Raw genomic sequence first — 24,934 nt, 5'->3', positions numbered from 1 at the left:
GATGTAACCTCTTTGATTATCGAATTCACTTCTTACACAATTAGCGTGAAAAATGTTGACAGTATAGTGCGCTATCCATTAGGACTTTTATCATTCTATTCTTTTCCAGTTTAGCCACTAATTACCAATAATCTTTTAGTGGTAATTTCCAGTGTGGTATAAAAGGATGGGCACATCTGTTGTTAATAGGAGTTATGCATTTTAGCTGTAGTACGTGTCACTGAAAAAATGTACCCAACTATAAACCCTATTACTTCTTTAAAGGTTTGTTTTATACTTGGTATTGATCTTCCAGAAAAGTAAATGTCTCCTATAACAACCAAGCATTATAGAGATACACTTTTATCTCTTATTTAATAAGTAGCTTTTACATTTGCCACATATTAGACAAGATTACCCAACAGCACGTTCTGTCAGAAAATAAACACAATGTAAAATACCATCTTGATTTCCATTGAAACATCATAGTGAGAACAATTATACCCAGGTGTAATACTTTATTCAAGCTTGTAATGGAACCCCATTTAGATGATTTTACCAGTTAGATTTGTAGATCTGAATTATTCTAAACATTTCTGTATTTACTGGAATTGATGTCAGGTAGCATATAATTGATATTCATTTGTACAAATATATTTTAAAAGAAAGAAATAGAAATTAGCTTATACCAAAACTCCAGAATTAAACACTCGAGAAATTCAGATCCAGCTCTGTGACTAACCTGTGGCTCTCTAACCTCTAAACTTTGGGGAGATTATGAAGGTCGAGACCTGGGTCTATCTCTTGAATGCATGTAATAATCCAATTATGCTCTATATTAGTAGATTACCATGGTCTATAACTTTACTGCCCATTAATTAAAAAAATATATATTCAGTAACCTTTTGTTTTTTTGTAGAATAGGGATGCCTGTTTGGGAGTATTTCTTAGGAAATGTGGAAGCCATAGGCACAAAAATGTTAGGATATGCTGCATACTGGAATCACCGTTCCCTCCCTCCCCCCTGTTTCCTAGGGTTGCAGGAAGTAAGCAAACAATCCCTAAACAAAACGTAGTTTACTTCTTCTTTAGCACCAGGCTGGCATTTTGGTCAGGGCTGGGGTGAGGGTGGAGTGTATGTGGGAGTTGTGGCTCCACATACTGCCTGCCTCTCTTGATATTACTTACTTGTTGAGGAGAGCTACTTCCAGTGGCTGCACCAAAGGGAACCCAGAGCCACAATTTGGGTATCTTTAATCCCAACTGCACAGATGGTATTGGGGCATGGCCATACTAAAGGAATGTCTACACTTACTGGGGATTGATGCTGCGGCCATCGATCCACTGGGGGTCCATTTAGTGGATCTAGTGAAGACTCACTAAATCGACTGCAGATCACTCCCCCGTTGACTTGATGAGAAGTGTAAGGTAAATTGATGGAAGAGTTTAGACACCGCAATAAGTCCACCTAAGCTATGTTGACTTAACCCCGTAGTGTAGATCTGCCCTAAATCTAATTTTTAATGCATACAAACTGCTCTGTAGTCTTACTGTTGTGATTCAGTAGTTGTGATTAATATAACTGACAGTAACAAACAGTGAAATAACATCAAGTTTCTATGGGATGGGAATACATTTTGGTCTAAAGTGAGTTGTTTTCCTTTTTTCATGAGAGGCTAAGGAGTTCATACCTCTATAGTGATGTTCAGGCTGCGTGCAGACTCAGAAAGACAACACTGCTTTGGCTACTCAAAGTCCTCTACATTCCAGGCTTAGAGAGGGATTGTCAGGTGTCTTTTCCCAAAATGTACTGGAATATAGGTGTCTTCATCTAGATTTAATAAGCACAGTTCAGTCAAGTGTGATGTTTAGAGTCTGGGACTACCAGCCAGTGCATGCTCCCAGGACCCACCCTGTGGCACTTTTGGAACCCGTGAGTGTTCCCCCAGGCACTGGAAACCCAAATGCAACGATCGGTGTTGGAGGTGTCAGAGAGGCAGTTGGTAACAATCTCCTACCTGTGCGTCCTCTCCTGCCCCACCCCCCGGACTCAGAGTAAAGATCTGAGCAAGGTGTCTACCAGCACCTCCTGGCCTTGGATGAAGCTCCTCCCCCTTCCCTCCCCTCCTCATCCTCCTCACCCAAAGAGGCAGTGGCAAGACCATTCAAGACAGTGCCTCAGGAATCTTTCAGGGCACACCTAGAGCAATTAAAGCGGGTGGTGGCGAACCTGGAATTGGAAGCAGAGGAGCTAGTGGAATCCTCTGACACCCTCCTTGACATTTTGGCCATGGTGGAGGAGTTCCTGGCTGTTCTAGAGGAAGAGAGGAATGTGGCAAGAACCTCACTTCAAACAGCCTCTGACGTGGCGGACTTAGCGGCCGGGTACATCATTACGGCTCTGTCAATGAGACAAGCATTGTGGCTGCTATCTTCTGGACTGTCGATGGAGGCCCAGTAGTCAATTCAGGACCTAGGCCTGTTTGTGGAACAGTCAGTCTCATGGTTACATGGACTTTAGAACTCTAGGGCTACTTTATGTTCTCTAGGTCTCTACACACTGGCCTCTGCCAGAACGAGGTTTAAGCCACAGCAACCTCAAAGACAAGGATGCCGAGCCCGACCAGAGCCCTACCGTAAAAAGGGCAAGGGCTACAAGCACCATCGAGGCCAACAACCAGCCTCTTCCTCCTATTTGGATTCCGCCCACTACCGGCCTGGAAGCAAGCAGGCGTTTTGAGGGTGTGCCCAATGGCAACTTTCCAGTCTGCAGCCAGGATCCTGCATCCCTTTTGTTTTCAAGCCACCTGTTTCCTTTCCTCCCTGCTTAGACTGCTATAACATCAGACTAGTGGGTCCTCAGCACAGTAGCAGTAGCATATAACCTCCAGTTTATTTCTGTTCCCCTCTCCCCACCTTCCCCGTCCCTTTTCATGGACCCAGTTCTTCTCCCTGCAAGATCTCGACAGTGGATCACTTTCTGATGCCACCTGATGTATGACTTTCCGCCTATCCTGCTTATCATGAAGATCAAAAAGGATAAAGCCAGAGTTGTCATGATCACCCTGGTATGATCTTGCCAGCATTGGCTCGGCATGCTCGTGGACTTGGCAACAGCGGCCCTGTGGAAACTGTAATGAGTGGAAAAAATGCTAAGTCAATCTGGTCTGACCAAGATATTGTCTGCACCTACTAATAACCAAAAATAACTTTGATTTCTTCTCCCACTGCTGTTCATAAGTTACTCAAAAAATTTTCTACCTTCTGTTGAAAATCTTTTACCTAGTTTTGAGGTTTTTTTGCTGTCTTTTGTCCTTGTATTTAATATCACTCCAAAAGGTGCATAGATTATACTGCTACCCTCACTGGAGAATCTTACAAACTCCATTTACATATTATTTTAAGTATCTTGGGCTTTATTCATTGCTGATGTAATTCAAATGGCTTTAACAGAGTCAGTTTTATGCTTGGGATGACTCTGTCCTCTCTACTCTAAGCAATACAATTCAGGCTGAAATCCTGAGCCCATTGGGTAGGTCTTAGAAGACAGCTTAGAAGGTGCCATTCCCAGCCCAGTAGACAGATTCACACTAGTGCACTAAAGCAGCAATGTGAACATTGACACTGGAAGCAGCCTGGGTAGTTATCGTCCTTCTTACCTTTTGGACCTTTTCTATTCTCTTGCTATGTAGAATGGAGCTCTAAATTCCATAGCCTGAATGTGACCTAACTTTTTTATGCAGTGCTAGAAAATAAAATCTCCCAAATGCATTCTTATTCTGCCTTTTGTCACACTCAGTTCCTTCTGATTTTGTGAAATTCACATAGTTTAGTTTAAATATACATTTCAGTGATGTTTGTTACTTTTATTTGGGGGCTAGGGAGGAATGCAATGTAGCACATAACAGGAATGTAAAGGATGGGGGCTTTTTAGAAGTAGGGTTTTTTCTTTTTTGGTGATTTGTTGTTTTTGCAGGGGTAGGGGAAGAATTACAGTTGATTTATGCAGGACCAAGATAAATTTGACCTCAAATCTAGAATTTTACTGTGAGTGAGATTCTTGCCTTTCATAATTTGCATCTTTATTGACTGAGGTAGAAGGTGTTTTTCATGGTTACATAGTGATTAATCACAGATGTAAATTCAGATTCCTCCTGATATAGTCCTTTACCATACTCACTGTGGTTGATTAATTATTAGGAGGCATAAATTGGTTGACCTGCGTACCTCGTATTCTTGATTTTTTGTTGCATTTCATGGTGTTCCAAAGAAGGTGAGCTGCTTTGGTAGGCTTTGCTGTTCCATGTCTACACAGTGCTGCAGTGCAGGCAGCAAGGAGCTTCACCACCCTGGGGAGGAAGTCTGCTCTGAGGGAGTACGGCAAGTTTTCCCCCACACAGATGTGGGATGTCTACATCCCTTTTGGATGTTGTGTATGCCAGGGAGTGCACAGAGGAAGAAATATCTGTGTGCCCTGTAGTGGAACAGAAGCTCAAAGCAGGAGGAGCTCATTATGCTTTCCCACTTCCTTCGTGCACCCACAGAATAGCATAAACAATCCGGGTACAATCTGGTCATGTTTAGTACTTTCCTCCATTTCACTGATGTACCAGCTGTTTGTTGATCCCTAGACAAAATGTCCCTCAGACTTTCTAGTGTAGAAAGATAGAGACAGAAAAAGAATAAACTGTTATAATATGCTTCAGGAATATTAAATTCTTGCCCAATATCTTTTATCTAATAAAGATCATCTCTCTTTCTGTGTAAGATTATGAAGTTGCTTGCACAATACTTTGACATGAGAGACAGCCATATTTGGCCCTGAATATTATTTCACTATTAAAGTGGGTCTTTATCTAGGGACTGGCAAATCACCGATACATTTAAAACACTGTATATGTCTTAGGCTGTTTTGTCTCCTTTCATTTTGGTTAATCTCTTGGACAAGGCTAATCACATCAAATCCTCTATTGAGCATTGTTGCTCTGTATGTTATAAAATAGCAAATTACATTAAATATCTAGTAGGTTTCAGGTTTCACTCCGTAAATAAATGTCGCCACTAGATATCTTGGTACAGTGCATAATTGCTTAATTAAAAATTGTGTTCTTGAGTTTGAGTGTTTACATTGATTTATTTGAGATAATAGATCAGAAAAAATCCATAATATTTTTCAGTGTAACTGTTTAGTTATGGCAGGAATGAATGATTAGTTTCAGATTATTAATAAAATGTAAATGTACAATAACAGAGTAATCTAGTAATGTTGTTACTGTGTATCCCTTTTCTTTTCTGACTCCATTTCCTCCTATTGTTTGTTATATGTATGCAGGGCCAGAATTGCCCATGAGCAGAGAACTAGTTTCAGGCTTGTGCATTACTTCAGGCCAACGTAAGCCCTCAAAATAGGGTTTAAGTGGGAATTAATTGTTACATAGACTCTGTGCTGCTCCTCTGCGCACAGATGAATTTCAATTTCATTGTGTCATGTCTGAAATTAGACTGCAAACCCCTCTTGGGCAAGGACCATGTCTTTGTACTTTTTCTATAAAGCCCTTAATTCATTTTTGAGGGTTGTATAAATAAGTTTTTTAAATTAGAATTGTGAAAATATATATGACTAAAAAAATACTTGGATCAAATTCATTCTTGGAGTGACTCAGGTGAAATCAGTAAAATTATATCAGGGTTCAATTTGCTCCCTTTTGGCTATCTTTGTATTAGAAGTAATATTTTTTGCTTCAAGAACTTCAGTAATATGCCTTAAATCTGAAACAAATTGTATAGACGCTGCTCTCATATCAGTGTAAATCTGATGTAACTCAGTTGAAATCCGTGGCCTTATCTGAGGCTTAATCTGGTATAACAGAGCAGAATTTGGCCCAAAATTTCAAGGTAAAATTCTCACCTTACATATTTTCTTTGTCTGTTACAGGTCAATGCACAAACTGACACAGCTGGAGAGGCTTGACCTAGGCAATAATGAATTCTCTGAGCTGGTAAGGAAAAATGTTTTGGTAGAATGTTTGTGTGTGTATGTTAGACCTTTTGACATGGAGAATTAAATTTTTAACTTAAAAGATGTTTTGGCACTGGACACATTTATTAGTAAAATAATGAATTTGACATGGCTCAGAGGATTGGTAATGGAATTACAGGACCTTTCAATTCCAGCAAGCTGTTTGAAATCAGGTCAAAGTTGGAAGTCAATGAATATTAATAACAACTAATAGATGTGGGAGGCCTGCCAATATGTGAAATGAATTGGTGATCCCATCATAGCTACTTATGAACAGGTGTTAATATTTCCAAAGCTAACGCCACATTTGGCACTATGTGGCATAGTTACTAGCAGGGGTAAACTTTTCAAAAGCACTTATGTGACTTAGGAGCCTAAGTCCCATTGACTTTCACTGTGGCTCCTAAATGCCTGTTATTTTTGAAAATGGGACCTAAGTTACTTGAGTGTTTTGGAAAATTGTACTCTCTCATTAAAGAGACAGAGGACTAATTTAACATCATCTATGGGTGTGTTTCTGTTATTTCAGGGATGAGGCACTTTTGTGGGGCAATGTGAGGAAATTTACACTGATCTTCTGTTATGCTTATTCTGTAGATAAATAGAGGAGCTATTAATCCAGCACATGTATCAGGCACTAAGTTCCTTCTTTCTATCAGTCTGTCTTAGGTATTTCTATAGTACCATCACACTAATACCTGAATTACAACTTTTTATAGTATGATGTATTCCCACCTGTATCTGTAAAGCAGCTAGCACACAATTGACATTATATAAGTAACCATTAATATTTAACAGTAAACAATGTCAGCTTGGTCATCAGCAGTGGGCTTCTAAATAATATTACATTCCATCTATTAAAACAATAAATTCTGAATGAGCTGATGAATAACAAATTATTCAGCAATTTGTGTTTGGTGTTCTAAAGTTCAAGAGAGGTTGAGGCTACTTTGTACCACTGGTGCCTCATCCTCTGTCAGACTTTCAACTGCCAGAGATCTGTCATAGTCCAGACCTTTGTAAAACAGCATGTTTGTATGTACCAAATTTTGGAGACAGTTTCATCTCTTGTGTATGGTGTTATGATGAATTAGCTGCAGTAAGCCTATCTGTGAGAAAGCACAGAAGTCCATTAAGCTGTAAGCTTTTTATTTGAAAAGTAAGATTTAATGTTCTTCAAAAACAATTTTGAAACTGTCATTGATTAGGATATGTTTGCTCTTTCCAGAAAGTCCAAAGATATACATAGAAAAATTTCTTTATTTGGATAATATGCAGCAAAATAGATGCCAACATTATTGTCTGAAAGAGATGTACTTTATTTCAGAAATAAGAAATGGATCTATTAGGATGGAAATGGTGAAAATTTCTGGTTGAGTGAAAAATGTGTGCACTTAATATAATGGGTAAAAGTGAACTCAGGACCCTATGTCTGAAGTTCTCATGGTATATGAAAAATCCATTAGGTTGCACAGGTATAATAGAACAGGATTTGACCCATTTCCTCCAATATAAATAATTTCTGAGGAACTGCATGTGAAGTAAAAAGTGTCATTAATCATAAATCCAGGTAAATTCTTGTTAGAGAAAACGAGTTATAAGTCTGTATGTTTAGTTGTATGCACATATTGTTGGCACCGCAGTGCAAACCATCCATTTCTGACTGGCATGCATAATATGTTAAAACTAATTGGGAAGCATTAGTGACATTACTTTTCACTACAATGGAGTGCTCTTTTGCATAATTGTATAAATCACAGAACAGGAGGAGGTTTTAAAAGAAGAAAGTTTCTATCAGGTATATCATCGGAATCACAGAGATGGAAAAAGAAAGGTCAAAATATAAACAGTTATAGTATATGAGAATTTTTTTAAATGTATGATCAGACATTTTGAAGTAATAATAGTTGTAGGAAAGGGGACAGGAGGGGAGAAGTTGCAGGGATTGTGATTGTTGAAATCATCTAACATTTCTCATGGAAATAGGAGTTTCTTTCTTGGAAAACATTTCACACTAGCTCTACTACTGTCAAAGATTATTCTTTGTGGGTGACTTGTCTACCTTTTGAATATCCAACAGTCATTAAGGTTCCTCATTCTGGACTGATCCAAGCCAAACTGAAGACAATGGAAAGACTGCCATTGACTCTAATGGTGCTGGATCAGGTCCATCATCTTTGATTAGGATGGCGTTTGCTGTCATTTTATAAAAACAAACAAAACTTTAAAATAAACACTCATTTTGATGTATTTGAAATATCTACTAGCATCCCAATGTCCCTATGTAGCAGCATAGATTTTCTAGATTTCTAGCATTCTAGATTTTCTTTCTTGATTATTGTAAACATCTTGATGATTATTGATATATACAATATTTAATAGAAGATAGTTCTTTGAGATGAAGCAAAACTGTATAACCATCCCACTCCCAATCCATTTTCAGATAAAACTCACCTTTTCATGTACTATAAATGTGTCTCTAGCAAAAAAAAAAGTGGTTTGTACAACTCATTCTCTCTTAAAGTTCCACAGGTAAAAAATATGGATTCAAACCTTTGAAACAGGTTTTACATCTCAAAAAAAAATTTGTAAAAATCAGCCTGTTTGAGGAAATTTCACCGACCCCTCCCCCAAAGATCTACACTCAACAAATAAACTGCATGCTACCAGAGCTGAGCAAAATTCAGAATTTCCATCTTATGGGAAGTTCCAACATTTTGACGTTTATTTTTGTCTCAAATAGGAACAAAAAGTTGTAATTGTAAATTTTTTCACTGACTGGAAATTTAAAAAAAAATTGGAATTTTGAATGAAATGAAACATTTCTACATTCCCAAAATCAAAATGTTTTATTTTGGTTTGTTGAACTGATCAGAAACAGTTTTGGGTCAGCTCAACATTAAGAATAATTTTCCTATTGTGGTATAGTGTCTCATGGGAGTTGTAGTTCAGGATCCTTATGCCCCTGGCCTGGTACCATTCTTCCCTGTGGGTCAGGCTTCCTGGCTGGACTATGTTTTTTCTTGTGACTTCTATAGTGCACCTGGTCTTCCAGGGAGCCTAGCTGATTTTGAGTGGCTGGCCTTTGTAAATGCAGTAGGTCCAGCTCTGCTGTTGCAGAAGAAGTGCTCCCAGCTGGCCTTGTTGCTGCACCTGGGGCTATAAAGGGTTAGAGGGAGTTCCAGCAAAGGGCTGGATATGAGAAGGCATATCCAGGAAGCAAGAGTGTCAGAGTCCCCTGGGTGGGAGGCAGTGAAAGCCAGAGAAGCAAAGAATGAGCTGAGGAACTGATTTTGGTTGCTTGCGTAAGTAGGGACAATAAAAGCCTGCCTAAAAAGAAGACTGCAGGGGTAGTAGTAAGCTGGGGAGAAGCCCTGTCTTATGACACTGGCTAATAGGGGAGAATGGGGTCCCGAATGACAACTTCCATAAGGCAGTGCACTGACAGGGCAATGCAGTAAAGCATTTCAGGTCAGTTCAACGCAACAAAATATTCCGATATCATGAACTGATGCAAAACAAAATATTTCTTTTTGATTTTTCCTGATGGAAAATTTTTGCAAAATGTACAAAAATCAATACTACAAAAAGACAGATTTCCTATTTTAGCAGTCTAGTTTTAAGTGTAATAAAAAAATTAGGCTAATGAAGTTAGTTTCATGAATGAAATGTTGCCCAGTCTTACATGATGCAAGTATCTGAAGCCTGCTAATAAAGCTGATTCTTGATTTTTTTGTTTCCGCAAGCAGTAATTTGACTAAAAAGCTGAAGTATGTCTGAGACATATGATATTCAGAGAGGATCTTGCTATCACTAAAGTCTTCTAGTCTTGAAAAAAATGGATCCTTAAAATTATTGCTAAGAATGAGGATTTGGGAGATATAGGTAATTCAGAAGTGCATTAAGTGCTCCGGTAGCTCAGCAAAGTGTACACTGTTATGCTGCCCTCACTGTTAAGACTGTATATTATGCCAAAAGCAAAATTTAACCTAAGCTCCAAACTAAGACCTAGTCTTTCAAGTCAACACATCTATCTTGAAGCTCCACAGTCCTGACTTCTGTTCTGTTTCATTCAGAAATTACATTTTGACAGCTGACAATATTCTAATTGCATCAAGGACTTCTAAGGCCTTTGAATCCATTTCTACTGAGATTTCCTATACCATTTGATAAAGAACAATAATGTATGTAAATTAAAGAACTGTACTGCTTAATTAATTTTATTTTTGAAAGTCTGATGTAGATGATTAATAAAGAACAAAGGAGGACAGGGAAACCATTTAAAAAAATACAGAATTAATGAGCGTGTCGATTACACTATTTATTTTTTCTCTAGCCTGAAGTTCTGGAACAAATACAAAACCTAAAGGAATTGTGGATGGACAATAATTCACTTCAGATGCTACCTGGGGTATGGACATTTATATTATGTAATTATTTTCTTGTAAGATATAATGAATGTGTATGTGAGTGTGAGCGTGAGTGCGCGCATAGAGGGATTATTTTCATTTAATAATAGATGGAGATCTCCATCATAGAATGTGCTATGAAATAAAACAAGACATTTTAAATGTTGCATTATTGCACAATAATACTGAAATGAGGAAATATTGCTCTATATTGTAGCATTGTATAATTCTGTTGAATTTTGTTTTAATATGTGAAAATTTCCACTTTATTTGGTTTTTTGGTCATACATTTGTAAATTGTCATTTTCTTAAACTATATGTGTTTTTGAATGCTAGGGTAGTTATTGTGTTTTCCTATCAGATGGAAGGAAAATGGATGTTGATACATCTGGGCTTGGTTAAGCTGAAAATAACTTCTATGACAGATGGGCTATGGAAGCTTGGAGAGCACTGTGGATTGCACTGCCCCAGAGGCTGTTTGTCAGGGTGAAAATCCCCTCTTTAGTTACTAGTGGGATACCTCAGTAGGCTTTCAGTGCTACCTTCTGAAGAAAAAAACCCCTCTTATTCCACCTAGCCCAGTTGACCTATTTAGTGGGCAGACACTTGTGAATGGTCTCATAGGAAAAAAAAAACTGAATATACTCAGAGTCTTACATACATCCTGATGTAGGAGAAGACACATCCATGGCTTACATGTACAATCTGAGGCCTGAATCTCCTCATGATTCACTCTGTGCTTTGTTGTTGTGGCACAAAGACACTATATAGTGTAACATCTAGAGAACCAAATCCTGCATGCACACTTCTAATTCAAACTATGTACCCATTAAGCCAAAATCTGGCCCTGTCTGTTTGTGCTCGGAGTCAGAAACATCCTCACAGCACTAATCTACTCAGTGCCTGCAGATACCTCAGTCTCTTCTCAGAGAGCATCTTTCAGGTGCAGTCAGATAGTCTTTATGTGGCCACCTCTCCAAGAGTTAAGTCTGTAAAATCAACTTCTCCACTCCAGCTGGGGCACGATGAATGCAGATAATCCAGTGAGGGAAGTGGAGTTTCATTCCCAATTGTTTCATCCAGGGATATTGAATGGTATGTGCAGAAAAGAGAATCTCAGCTGACCGCTCTAAAATGGACTGAAAACAGGAATGGGAACAGGGACTTTGAGAATGTTTCCTCCTCTGTACCTCAGGCCAATCCATTTCTCTCACACTGGTGAGAGACACTGAGGAGTGATGATGGTGTTCCAGAGATGGGAAGCTACCCTCTGCCCCTACTTCTTTACTAGGCCCAACAATCCTAGGAACAGCTGGCCGGTTGCAAAGCTGAGTTACTTGGCAATAAGATTTCCCTGCTTGTACAGGAAACACTGGATGTAGTTTATTTAGGTCACAACTTTATTCTTAAATGTCTGTGAGTATCTGGCAGATAAAAGTGTACAGTGCAGGTAATTCTATAATCATTTCAGTATATCCCCAGGTGGCTTCTGTCAGCCCTCCCCCTTACCCAGCCAACCTGCTGCTGGGACCTCACCATTCCCCCCGCTTGTATGAGGGTTAATGGGGGACTCTCCAGGAGGGGGGCTTTAGGTCTCTGAGTCCACCCGTTTCTGCTCCTTTACCTTTAAAGGATATCTCTTTAAATACTTTACCAATCCATTTTATTTGACCACTGTATTCTTTCATTACAGAGTACATGCGCTGCCCCATGTTTATATAATAAGTTGCACCATCATAGCCTAACTCTCCTTTCATGTTTGCCCCAACTAAGTCCCCCTGAACCTGCGTGGGGAAGGTGAAAGAAACCCCAACCCTGCTGCATCTTGGCCAGTCAGGCGGTGAGAGAAAAATTCCTTCCCAGCTCTCTGAGAAAGGAGTGACTAGCGCAGTACCCACAGCGGATCCTGACAAAACCCAGTATTTCACCACTTTCACAGGAGGGAGGGTAGATGCTACTCCAGGTAAAAGATGGCTTTTCCTGCACCGGTATGAACCTATATAGTCTCCCCTCTCTTCTGGTCATCTGAGGGGGTTGGGTCAGCATCCCCATACTACCTGGTCTGTAGTTCTCTAGTCCTTAAAGGGGCGCACACTTTTTCCAACAAGCAAGACAACAGCCACAACTGCTTAATATACAGGGACGTCATTTGTGCTAACAGGACTCTACTAGGAAGCTAATTAACCTTACTGCTTAGACTAGGTTCTAAGTCAAAACCAAGTTGGCAGCTATGAGATCAAATGTAATATACCCTGTATACATTTTTAGAAACATTCAGTAGAAACCTACTGGTTTATCTCGAGATAAATTATGTCCAAACTTGCTGAGCTATTCTTCCATTTTTACCATATAATGCATTTCACAGACTTAGCAATGTGAGAATTGCCATATCAATGGCCTACACAGTCCTTTTCCTGTTTCTGACAGTGGCCAGTACTGGGTGTTTCAGAGTAAAATGTAAAATCTCTATTAATGAACAACTATCCAATAAGATGCAGCCATAGTGCAGAGCTCTCTGCACCTTTTCCTTGGCCTTTCCAAGTGCTCCTCCCTCAGCAGTCAGCCTTTTACCCATGCCTGGGAGGAATCCTGCAGTTTTCCCACTCTTAGACTGGGGCCAGGACTACAGTACCCTGTGGGTGGTTTTTTAACACAATAAGAGATTTAGACACAATAAAAGATTTAAACACATATGTCTTACTCTTAGGCTTACGTAGGCATAGCTAATTACAGACATCCATACCTCTGAGGAGTGGGATTCAGACTGTTCCCCAGGAGTTTCTGCCTCACTCTTTGCCTGTTCTTCAGGGACTGCCCCTTTATGTATCTCAGAGTTCTTTGTTTCACTTTTTCCCACCTGAATTCCCACTCCTGTAGCTCAGCATGGTCTGAAGTAAAACTTAAAAAATGAGTGACACCTACATTCTCCTTTCTTCTTATGTGGCATCTCCATTACTGGAAGTTTGCAACCATAGTAGACATTCTGTACAATCCTCTACTAATCTCTTTATGGATGAATAATCCTTTTGATCCACCCAGGATACCACATTGTCTATCCAAGAGCTTCTTTTTCTTTGAGTGCTTGCTCGTGTTGATTCCATTCTAGGTGTGCATGTGCCCACATGCGGGGTCCTCAGAGATTTTTCCCTTAGTGGTATCCTTAGGGCCGGCTGTGGCGCCCCCTTGAGTGCTGCGCTCATGCATCAGTATATTAGGTGCCGCCGGCCCTATGCCCTCTCAGTTCCTTCTTACCTGCCCATGGTGGGTAGCCGGAACTCCTTTCCTTGCGTAGCAAGGGCTAGCGGTTTCGTCTCATCTGACTTCGAGCCTTAGGGCTTCATAAATAGTTGTTTATAGTAGTTAATGTTAAGTAGTTGTTAAGTGTGGTTAGGAGTCAGAAGTTAAAGTCCCAGCGAATAATTTGCCCCATGTGGGGCATGCCCCAGTCTCCAGGGTTTAAGCCCTGTGTGGACTGTAAAAGGCCTTTAAGTGACCCCTACAGCAGCTGCCTCAAGTGCTTGGGGGAAATCACCTGTGAAGCAGAAGTGTCATATTTGTAAAAATTTCTGACCAGGGACTTGGAAAGAGTGGGATATTCATTTGCAGGCTCGTCTCATGGAGGCTGCCTTATGTCCGGCTTCTGAGCTGTCCCACCAAGACTTGCCTAAGTATGTTGGCTCCCTGTTGGCCCCCTGTTGCCAGTGCCCAGAAAGAAAACGAAGAAGCATGGCTTCCCAGCACTGGGCAAGAAAGGGCATGGGGCATCAGGCAAAGGACCCAGTTCGGGCCTCCCTGCCACTCCGGAGCCACATAGACGTGCCTCCACAGTCAGGGCCCGTAGCCCCTTAAAGGATTCACCACCTACTCTTGGGAGTGGTAGAGACCCAAACTTCTGGTGGCATTGATGCCTTCCCAAGCTTCACCGGTGCTGAGAAAGCAGAGGCCTCCACCAGCGTGTGCCACAGGAAGCAGCAAAGGCTCCCTATGAGGGCAAGCCAGCTGCTAAGACCGTTGAGGGGGCTATGGAGCCTCACCAATCCTCCAAGACAAGGCAGTGCTCTCCATCTCTGTACTTTAGATCTCCGATGTCACAGCCCAGATCCTCTGGGGCTCACCCTCCATCACCAGCATTGCAATTGCAGTCCCCGCCATCTTGACGCAGATTGCCTAGGAGGAGGTGCAAGTCTCCGTACTACAGGCACTGTTCGCCCTCCCACCAGTCATCGCCTTGGTGGGAGATCTCGGTCCTCTGCCCCAAGGGAGCACTCCCCGTTGTGATTCCGGTCTGCCTCGGCACTGGTCCCTTCAATACTGGCAGCGATCCTCTCACTCCAAACACTGGTCTCTGGCATCGACGCTCAGCAGTCAGTCAGAGGCGTCGACAGTTCTGCTGTGGTTACCAGAAGGGGATTCCACTGGCACAGAAGGGCAGTTCAGCCCCTCGCCAAGACCCCATCGGCGTTTGGGCACCTGAAGCTGCACCAGCATCTCTGGCGCTGCCTTGGCAGCACGGCGAGTGCAGTGGCCATATTAGAGTGCCTGGGCACGCCGGTGATGACAATGTCCCCTTTGCACCGCTCATCTACTGCCACCTCGGAGCAACAGCTGGAGGTACCGGCAGCACTGGATTCGGTGGGTGAGACTCACTCAGAGATCGGGGTAGAGGAGACAGTGCCCACTCCAAAACTATCCTCCCCCACGGGGGATGATGCCTTCCCTGGCAGTACAGTCATTGTCATCATCCCCGGACGAGGCAGTCGCGGGACCCTCAAGAGCTAGCCTGCCCGACAGTTTTAAAGAACACTAGGCCCTGCTGCAATGGGTGGCCAAGAACTTGGGCCTAGAGATGGAGGAGATGGCTGAGCAGGCAGACACCTTGTTCAGTGTCCTCTCAGCCTCTACCCTGGCACACGTTGCACTACCAATGCATGATGGGGTCTTGAAAATTTCCAAGGCCCTCTAGCAAACCCCGTTGTCCATCCCTCCCACCTCCAAAAGGGCAGAAAAGAAGCAGGGGCACACTAATTCAACTCCCAAAAATACTGGACCTTTTGAGGAGAAAAATTTATTTAACAGCCAGCCTGCAATTCTGGGTGGCAAACCATCAGGCTCTCTTGGGCAGTGTAAGGAGGCGCCCTGGCTCCCTGCCGCGCCTGAGAGGGACGAGCCAGAGCAGGTGCCTCAGTGGGCGGAGTCAGCACTGCCTGTCCCCGCCCCCCGGAAGTCAAGGGGCGGGACAGGAAGTATAAAAACCAGGCCCCAGCGCTCAGTTGGAGGCAGGCTGCCGGGGAGGACAGTCGCTGGTGCCCGGGCTCCCGCCGGGCCCAGCCTGCCCCGTGCCCACTACCCAGAGGAGCGCTGGCCTGACCTGCCCCGCGTCCACTATTCAGAGGAGCGCTGGCCGGACCTGCCCCGCGCCCACTATCCAGAGGAACGCTGGCCGGACCTGCACCGCTCCCACTACCCAGAGGAGCGCTGGCTGGACTTGCCTCAGACCCGGTACTTGGAGGAACGTCGGCCTGATCTGCCGTGTGCCCGATACCCCGAGGAGTGGCCTGAGCTTCCCCACGACCGGTACCCGGAGGAGCCCATGGTCTGGGACCCCCCAGACGATGCTGGCAAGGACCAGGTACCCAGAGAGGGGGAGGTTGGAAGTGGGATAGCCGACCCTGGTTTGGCTCCTGAAGAGCCCGAACCCATGTCAGTGTGTTGCGGCCAGGATCCCCACTGACCGCAGCGGGTCTTGACCGCTGCTAGGGCCCCGGGCTGGAACGCAGTGGAGTGGGAGGGCCTGCGTTCCCCCTGCCACCTGTAACCGGGTGGCAGACTCCCCCTCTTCCCGCCTATTGCCACTGCTCTGCCCTGATCCAGAGGGCCAGGGCTACCTAGACTTGTGTTTGGTGCCCCGCCCAAACCAAGGGCTGGGCCCCGTTTACTTTGCCACTGCTCTGCCCTGATCCAGAGGGCCAGAGCTACCTAGACTTGTGTTTGGTGCCCCGCCCAAACCAAGGGCTGGGCACCTTTGACTCTGCCACTGCTCTGCCCTGATCCAGAGGGCCAGAGCTAACTAGACTTGTGTTTGGTGCCCCGTCCGAACCAAGGGCTGGGCCCCCTTTGACTTTGCCACTGCTCTGCCCTGATCCAAAGGGCCAGGGCTAACTAGAACTTTTACTGCCCCGCCCTGCCAAGGGCCTGGGCTGATACTGTGTTTGCTCAGCCCCTGCTAGAGGCCTGCGCTTGAACTGCTACTGCCCCGCCCTGCCCAAGGGCTGGGGCTTATTTACGTTGAGAGTCCCGACCCCGGCCAGAGGGCCGGGGCTCTACCTTGTTTGCAGACACTGTACCCCCCTCAGCACCTGCAGAGGGGCTAAGCCTACCCAGACTGCGGCGTGCTAGGAGGCGCCCTGGCTCCCCGCCGTGCCTGAGAGGGGCGAGCTCCGACGTGACCGGCTTACAGGCAGGTACAATTTTAACATATGATACTCCTTTCATAAGTTCAAAGAGTCCCTCCCTCAGGGTCTGGCCCAGGAATTCAGCATCCTGGTGGAGAAGGGCACCACGGTGGCTAGGTGCTTTCTCCAGATCGCGTGGAACTTGGCAGCTAGGGTGGTCACATCGGCAGTGGTCATGAAGTGCAGCTCCTGGCTTCATACCACTGGCCAGTCCCAAGAGATGCAGACCTCTATGCAGGACATCCTATATGATGGGAACGGTCTCTTTTTGGAGCAGACTGATGTGAGGTTGCATGGGTTAAAGGACTTGGGCCATCCTTTGCTTGCTGGGCATACATACGCTGCAGTCTGCATGGAAGCAGTTCTGGCCACCCCCACCACCAACGCCTTGGCAGCTTTGTCAGTGACCCGCAAGGGGAAGGGATAGAAATATGAGCTTCCGTTGTAGATGCCCTTCGTTCACCCATGCAGCTTGGCCCTGAAAAGCATCCCAGGGCCAGAAGTGCTCATTTGGAAGATATGCTCAAGAGCGACACCCCAGTCAATTCTCTGGATCCATCTTGTTCTTTCCTTGACTATTTTCATCCCCACCGTTCGGCCTGGTCGTGGGTCACTTTGGATAGCCGGGTGATGGACATGGTATCTCAGGGCTATACCCTGCAATTTTTGACTGCCCCTCCCTCCCCATCCTTCTTCAGGGTCTCTTCTCATGAGCAACTCCTTGTCCAAGAGGTTGAGAAAATCCTGCACCTTGGGACGGTGGAGGAGGTGTCTCGGGACATGAAAGGAAAAGGGTTTTATTCCCGCTACTTCCTAATCCTGAAGGCAAAAGGGGCCTCAGACCCATTCTGGACCTGCATCGCCTCAACAAATCTCTCAGAAAGTTTGAAGTTTCACATGGTCTCCCTGGATCCGGTACACTGCCCTTGACTTGAAGGATGCTTAATTCCATATTCCAAGGTCACAGATGTTTCCTCCAGTTCATAGTGGGCGAATACCATTTTCAATTCACAGTGCTGCCCTTTGGCCTCTCATTAGCCCCGAGGGTGTTCACAAAATGTATGGCGCCAATGGCTGCTTAGCTGAGACATCTGGCTCATCAAAGTACAAGTGCAGAGAAACCTCGATCTGGTGTGTTTCATCTGCTGCAACATGGGACTGTTAATAAATGAGAAAAAATCCACCTTTAATACTGGTCCAGCTAAGAGAATTCATTGGGGCGGTTCTTGACTCCGTACAACCGAGAGGCTTTCTTCCAGAAGTGTGTTTTTAGGTCATGTTGGATCTGATCTCCTATGTAAAGAACCACCCACTCACCATGGCTCACACCTGCCTGTGGTGGTTGGGCCACACGGCCACGTGTACATACATAGTCAGCCATGCTCAGCTCCATGTCCGGCCTCTGCAAGCGTATCTGGTGTCGGTCTATATCCTCAACAGGGACAACCTAGACTAGGTAATCAGGGTGCTGGACCCCATCAAGTCGTTCCTGGATTGGTGGTTGGACCGCAGGTCAGTGTTGGAGGGAGTCCCCTTTGCGACCCTGTCGCTGACCCTGGTATCTGATGCTTTGGACCTTGGCTAGGGAGTGCACCTGGGTGAGATAAGCACCCAGAGATGCTGATTGTGGGACAGTCTGGCCCTCCACATCAACGTCAGGGAGCTCAGAGCGGTTCACCTGGCCTGCCAGGCTTTCTTGCCCCTTCTGAAGGGCAAGGTGGTGCAGATCCTGACAGACAATACCACCGCAATGTATTACATCAACAGGCAAGGCAGTGCCAAGTCTTTAGCCCTTTGTCAAGAAACTCTCTTCCTTTGGGTTTTTTGTGTGTGGCATGCCATCCATCTGATACCTGCACACCTGCCTGAAACCAGGAATGTCTGAGATCACCTCAGTAGGACTTTCTAATCTCACCACGAGTGGTTGCTGTATCTGAGGCGGGCAGCATAATCTTCCAGAGGTGGGGGACCGGCAGGTAGACCTATTCGTGTCCAGGTAGAACAGAAAGTGCCATGTGTTCTGTTGGATCCAGATGAATGGACACCTTTTTCATTCTGTGGTCAGGGGTGCTGATATATGCCTTCCTTCCAGTGCTGTGAAGATCAAGCAAGACAGAGTGAGAATTATCCTAATAGCCCCCATGTAGCCTCGCCAGCACTGGTTTGGCACGGTGCTGAGCCTTTCTGTAGCTGCCCCACTGGCCAGGTCTGCTGTCCCAGAACCACGGCAGCCTTTTGCACCCGAACCTGGCGGCACTGCACTTGATGGTTTGGCTCCTGCATGGCTAAGCATGGACGAACGGGTATGCTTGGCCCATGTTCAGCAGGTCTTGCCGGGTAGCAGAAAACCCTCCACCAGAGCTACTTACCAGGCCAAATGGAAAAGGTTAATGTGCTGAGCCTCGGAACAGCATATTCAGGCCAAGCAGGCTTGGCTGCAGGAGATCCTGGATTATCTGCCGCACCTCAAACTCCATGGCTTGTCCCTGTCATTGATCAAGGTCCACCTGGCCGCTGACTTGGCTTTTTATCCTCCATTCCAAGGCAGGTCGATCTTCACTTATGCTTATGACATGACGGCATTGTTTTTGAAAGGCTAGGAGCATCTATACCTGCAGGCCTGGGATCCCATCCCTCCCTGGGAACTGAATCTTGTGCTGTCAAGGCTTATGGGGCTTCCTGCTCTCTCCTGCTTCTCTCCTGGAAAGTTTCGTTCCTGACTGTGATAATGTTAGCCCACAGGGTGTGTGAGATCAGGGCACTTACTTTAGAGCTGCCCTGTATGGTCTTCTACAAGGATAAGGTCCAGCTGCAAACACATCCAGTGTTTCTACCCAAGGTCATTTCCCAGTTTCATACTGGCTAGGACATACTTACCTGTCTTCTTTCCAAAGGCTCATGCGTCAGATGAGGTGCACAGGCTACACACCCTGGCTGTCAGGAGAGCATTGGCCTTCTATATAGATAGAACAAAGTCATTCCATAAGTCAACGCAATTGTTCATTGCGGTGTCTGCTCAGAGGATTTCATCCTGGATCACGGCCTGCATCCGCTACTGCTATGAGCTGGTGAAGGTGCCTGTGATGGCACACTTAAGGCACAAGCGTTGTCAGTGGCCTTGCTGGCACAGGTGCCAATCCAAGAGATCTGTAGGGCCACTATCTGGTCCACACATTTGCATCTCATTATACACTTATCCAGCAAGCTCGAGATGATGCTGACTTTGGCAGAGCAGTGCTGCAAGCTGCAAGACCATGAACTCTGAGCCCATCTCCATTGATACTGCTTGTGAGCCAACTAGAATGGAATCAACATGAACAAGCACTCAAAATAAAAATGGTTTCCTACCTCTCATAACTGTTGTTTTTTGAGATGTGTTGCTCATGTTCATTCCATTACCTACCCTCCTGATCCTCTGTCAGAGTTGCTGGCAAGAAGGAACTGACAGGGCATAGGGCTGGCAGCGCCTGATATACCGCTGCATGAGCATGGCACTCAAGGGGGCGCCACAGCTGGCCCTACAGATACCACTAAGGCTAAAATCTCTGACGACTGCATGTGTGGGCATGCGCATACCTAGAATGGAATGGACATGAGCAACACGTTTCAAAGAACAACAGTTAAGAATGGTAGGTAACTGTTTTTTCTGCCTTGTTCTTTGTATATCAATTGTCTCTTCCAGTGCCCATAAACATGCCTTGCACTGAATCTCTTAAAAGGTGCCCTAAACTCAAATATTTCTTTTCATACAGTTTTCATTCATCTGGCAAGCGTTTTCTTAGTTCCTATTATCTCCAATACTTTTTTGTTGGTTAATTATCTATCCATGATATTTTCAGAATTCTTCTAATACCATAATTCAAAGGATTGTAATTTATTTTTTCAATGGTCTGCGTATCCATGTTTTATATCTGTATTTTAATAATGATCAAATGTAAGTTCTCTTTTAAATGCTAATAAATATGAAACTATTATCCCCTTTCCTGCATACCTGGAAGTAATCTGTGCTTGAATTAACTACTTGTAATCATAAAGCAAAGAACACAGAAACAAAATAAACAGGTGGAACGTATATCATTCATAAAATACTATAGGCAGCTCCCATGTCCTTCATGGATGTCCATGAGGGAATCAAGGCAGGGGCTATTTTTGTTTATGTATTTAAACATGAGTATTGATATCCCTCATTTAATTTCGCAGTAAGAACAAAGTAATTACTGTAAATCAGTGGTTTTCAAATTGTGGAATTTAAGGCAGTGGGTTGTGGCGGCTCTGTCACCACCGCCGACTGGGCCATTAAAAGTCCTGTCAGTGGTGCTGCCCAGCTAAGGCAGGCTAGTTCCTACCTCTTCTGACATCATGCTGTGCCCCGGAAGCAGCCAGCAGCAGGTCCGGTTCCTGGTTGGGGAGCCACAGGTCTTTGTGTGCTGCTTCGCTAATGGGAGCGGGGGGCGGGGGCAGTGCCTGCGGGCAAGAGCCACATGGAGTTGCTTGCATGCCTCCACCTAGGATCTGGACCTGCTGCTGGCTGCTTCCAGGGCGCAGGGCAGTCTGCAGTGCCAGGACAGGCAGCAAGCCTGCCTTAGCACCCCCGCTGCGTCACTGACTAGGAGGCACCGGAGGTAAGCCCGCAATCCCTTACCCCAGCCCTGAGCCCCCTCCAAACCCAGAGCCCCTACCTGTAGTCATGTCCCCACCCCAGAGCCTGCATCCCCAGCCCAGAGCCCTGACCCCCTCCCTCACCCCAACCCTGTACCCCAGCCCTGAGCCCCCTCCCCAAACTCAGCCCCCTCCTGCATCCCAAACCCCTCATCCCCAGCCCCACACCAGAGCCTGCACCCCCAGCCCAGAGCCCTAACCCCCTCCTACACCCCAACCCCCTCATCCCCAGCTCTGTTGGGTCTTTAGCATCAACAATTTCTTCAGCTAGGTCGCTAGAAAAAAAATTGAAAACCACTGTTGTAGATTGTAACAGCACTTGAAAGAAAAATAATTATCTTGTCACTACTGTAGGTCCACCTCTGCCTATTTTTTCAATATGTTTATATACATGCAATTTTAATAGATATAAACTATGGAAAAATCACAAGCACTGCTTATGTTAATTTTTCCAGGTGAACTTTTATGTCGTGAATAATGTGCCAATGCTACTCTAGAGGACCAAAAATCATTTCCTTTCTAAATGTTACATTTGATTTGTCAGATGCGATTTGTCATGGATACATCTTTAAAATTATAGTTGTCATTTTTACTAGGACTACAGCTTTTTAGAAAGTATTAATTACCTAACTTCAGTTTAGGCTACTTACACTTTAATGTTAAACAGATTTTGAGAGAGATCCCAGAAGGCTACAGAATTCCTTAGGGTAACCAAATTGATCATTGATGGTATTGCTGCAGCTCAAACATTGTATTTGGGCAGTGAATTATTGCCTTTTAAGATCCAGCCAGATTTTAAGTCAGCATCCATAATTGTATAAAATTTAGACCATATCGGCTTCACGCCTAGAAAGACTCATTCACGTACCTAGTGTCACACTGAGGCCAAGGACAACTGGGGCTGTTCTACAATGAAAACTTACATTGGCATAGCTTTGTCTGTCTGATGTGTCAAAAATCCACATCCCTGGGAGATGTAACTATGTCTGTCTAATCCCCAGTGTAGACAGTGCTAGGTTGATGGAAGAATTCGTCCATTGACCTTGTCATAAACAGATAGCTAAGGGTTAATGTCTCTTTCACCTGGAAAGAAGAAACCTGAAACACCTGACCAGAGGACCAATCAGGAAACAAGACTTTTTCAAATCTGGGTGGAGGGAAGTTTGTGTGTGAGTCCTTTGTTCTTTGTCTTGAATCTGTCTCTCTCTCGGCTATGAGAGAATTTCTGTTTCCTGCCTTTCTAATCTCCTGTTTCCCAGTTGTAAGTACCAAAAGATAGGTTTGTTTTTTGGTATTTACATGGTGTAGTTGCTGGAGTGCTTTGAATTGTATTCTTTTTGAATAAGGCTGTTTATTCAATATTTCTTTTAAGCAATTGACCCTGTATTTGTCACCTTAATACAGAGAGACCATTTTTATATATTTTTTCTTTCTTTTTACATAAAGCTTTCTTTTAAGACCTGTTGGAGTTTTTCTTTAGTGGGGAACTCCAGGGAATTGAGTCTGTGCTCACCAGGGAATTGGTGGGAGGAAGAAGTCAGGGGGAAATCTGTGTGTGTTAGATTTACTAGCCTGACTTTGAATTCCCTCTGGGTGAAGAGGGAAGCACTTCTGTTTCCAGGACTGGAAATAGGGAGGGAACACCTGGAGGGGGGGAAGGGAAATGGTTTATTCCCCTTTGTTGTGAGACTCAAGGGATTTGGGTCTTGGGGTCCCCAGGGAAGGTTTTTTTGGGGGACCAGAGTGCCCCAAAACACTCTAATTTTTTGGGTGGTGGCAGCTTTACCAGGTCCAAGCTGGTAACTAAGCTTGGAGGTTTTCATGCTAACCCCCATATTTTGGATGCTAAGGTCCAAATCTGGGACTAGGTTATGACAGACCTAGCTTCCACCTCTTGGGGAGGTGGATTTACTACAGTGATGGCAGAACTGCTGCTGTTGCTGTAGTAAGTGTATACACTGAAGCCCTACAGTGGTGCAGCTGCAGCGTTTTAAGTGTAGACATCACCTAAGTATAGACTGATTGTGTGAGTAAGAGTTCCTAGGATTAGTTCCTAGTTAAAGAACCAATGACACTTTAGTGTTTTTTTTTTATTTTGAAAAAACAATTTTTTTTGCAAAGTTGATTGGGTTTGTACATATAAACAACAAAAAACAAGCAATAGTTGATTTTCCAGTTGCCTGGAATTATAGCAAATTTTAGAGGATTTGTAATGCTGGTGACCACCATTTTATTAGGCTTTATATAATAACAATTTTTAAAAATAACATCAACTGTTTTCAACTTTCTCAGATGTCAGTCCTTCATTTTGTGGTTATCTGAACAGGAAAGCTCTCAAATCAGATTAATTTTATTGAAGGAACAGCAATCTGGGTAAAAATAAACATTCAGATAGCAAAAGATAAGCCTGGGCTACTACTGCATGTTTCTGTTAAGCATTAGAGATTCCTATGGAATGCATATCTGCTCAGCTAACCTTGTTTATACCATGTTGTTAAGTCTATAGGGAAATTAAAGCAGTTGGTGTACCTGGATATGTCAAAAAACAGGATAGAAACTATTGACTTGGATGTATCAGGATGTGAAGCACTTGAAGATCTCCTATTGTCATCCAATATGTTACAACAACTGCCAGACTCTCTAGGTGAGAAGAGTAAATGCTGATTGATACCCTTTTAAATTTGTTGGTGTTATTTATATCTCTGCAGCAGAGATGGGCCTGAGTTACCAAGCTAAAATCCAGACCTGAATATAAACTACCCCCAAGTTCAAGAGTTGTTTATATTTGGTGCTCTGGTTGAAATTGCAAAGATAAGATCAGGATCTGCATCTAGATACAAACTTTCCCCATGTTTGGAGGAACTGAGATCTGGTGTTCTAGTTCTGGATCATCTCTACTTTACAGTAAAGAAAGATGTTATTGGTCAAGTCAATCCGATGTAAATTTGATAGTGTTTATGACAGTCCATTTATATATACTAATTGCTTTAAAATCTAAGGGACAAATCCTGCTCTGTTACAATGGTGCAACCGAAATTGACATCAATGGGGATGCACCAATATAAGTGGGAGAAGACATTGTGTCAAAATATTTTATTTTCTGTTTTTGATTATTTGGTTTACATATAATTTTCTAATGGAATTATTATTACTTCTGCAATTACATGTACTTACAAAACAAATATGCATATACCTGTAAAGAATTACTTTTTTGTTATTTTGCGATCTTACTTTATTTTCCACTATTTTAAAAGAAGTTTTAAACTGTTCAGTCTAAAAGATTTGTATTATTTTTATCAGAATATGCCATATACTTAGAATAATCTGATAATAGTAAAGACCATAGTACTAGATATGGTATGTAGACAGATGACATTCAAGCTGAGTCCTTTTCATCTAAGTATTGTATGTTCATT

The 24,934-nt window shown here is 43.8% G+C and overlaps 1 protein-coding gene across 13 annotated transcripts in view; it reads left to right on the top strand.

The window, feature by feature from the left end:
* The window catches only part of LRRC7 (leucine rich repeat containing 7), a 369,343-nt gene that overhangs the window by 224,549 nt on the left and 119,860 nt on the right, over nt 1-24,934 (top strand). For all 13 annotated transcript variants that reach the window (XM_030571824.1, XM_030571822.1, XM_030571820.1 and 10 more), the window contains 3 exons: nt 5,915-5,978; nt 10,335-10,409; nt 24,018-24,162. In XM_030571824.1, the coding sequence (XP_030427684.1) occupies nt 5,915-5,978; nt 10,335-10,409; nt 24,018-24,162 (284 nt within the window). The remainder of the gene's footprint in view (nt 1-5,914; nt 5,979-10,334; nt 10,410-24,017; nt 24,163-24,934) is intronic.

Source organism: Gopherus evgoodei, chromosome 8 (genome assembly GCF_007399415.2).
Source record: "Gopherus evgoodei ecotype Sinaloan lineage chromosome 8, rGopEvg1_v1.p, whole genome shotgun sequence".
Taxonomy (NCBI): domain Eukaryota; kingdom Metazoa; phylum Chordata; order Testudines; family Testudinidae; genus Gopherus; species Gopherus evgoodei.
Note: the sequence above shows the minus strand (reverse complement) of the source record. Positions and strands in the feature narration are given on the sequence as shown.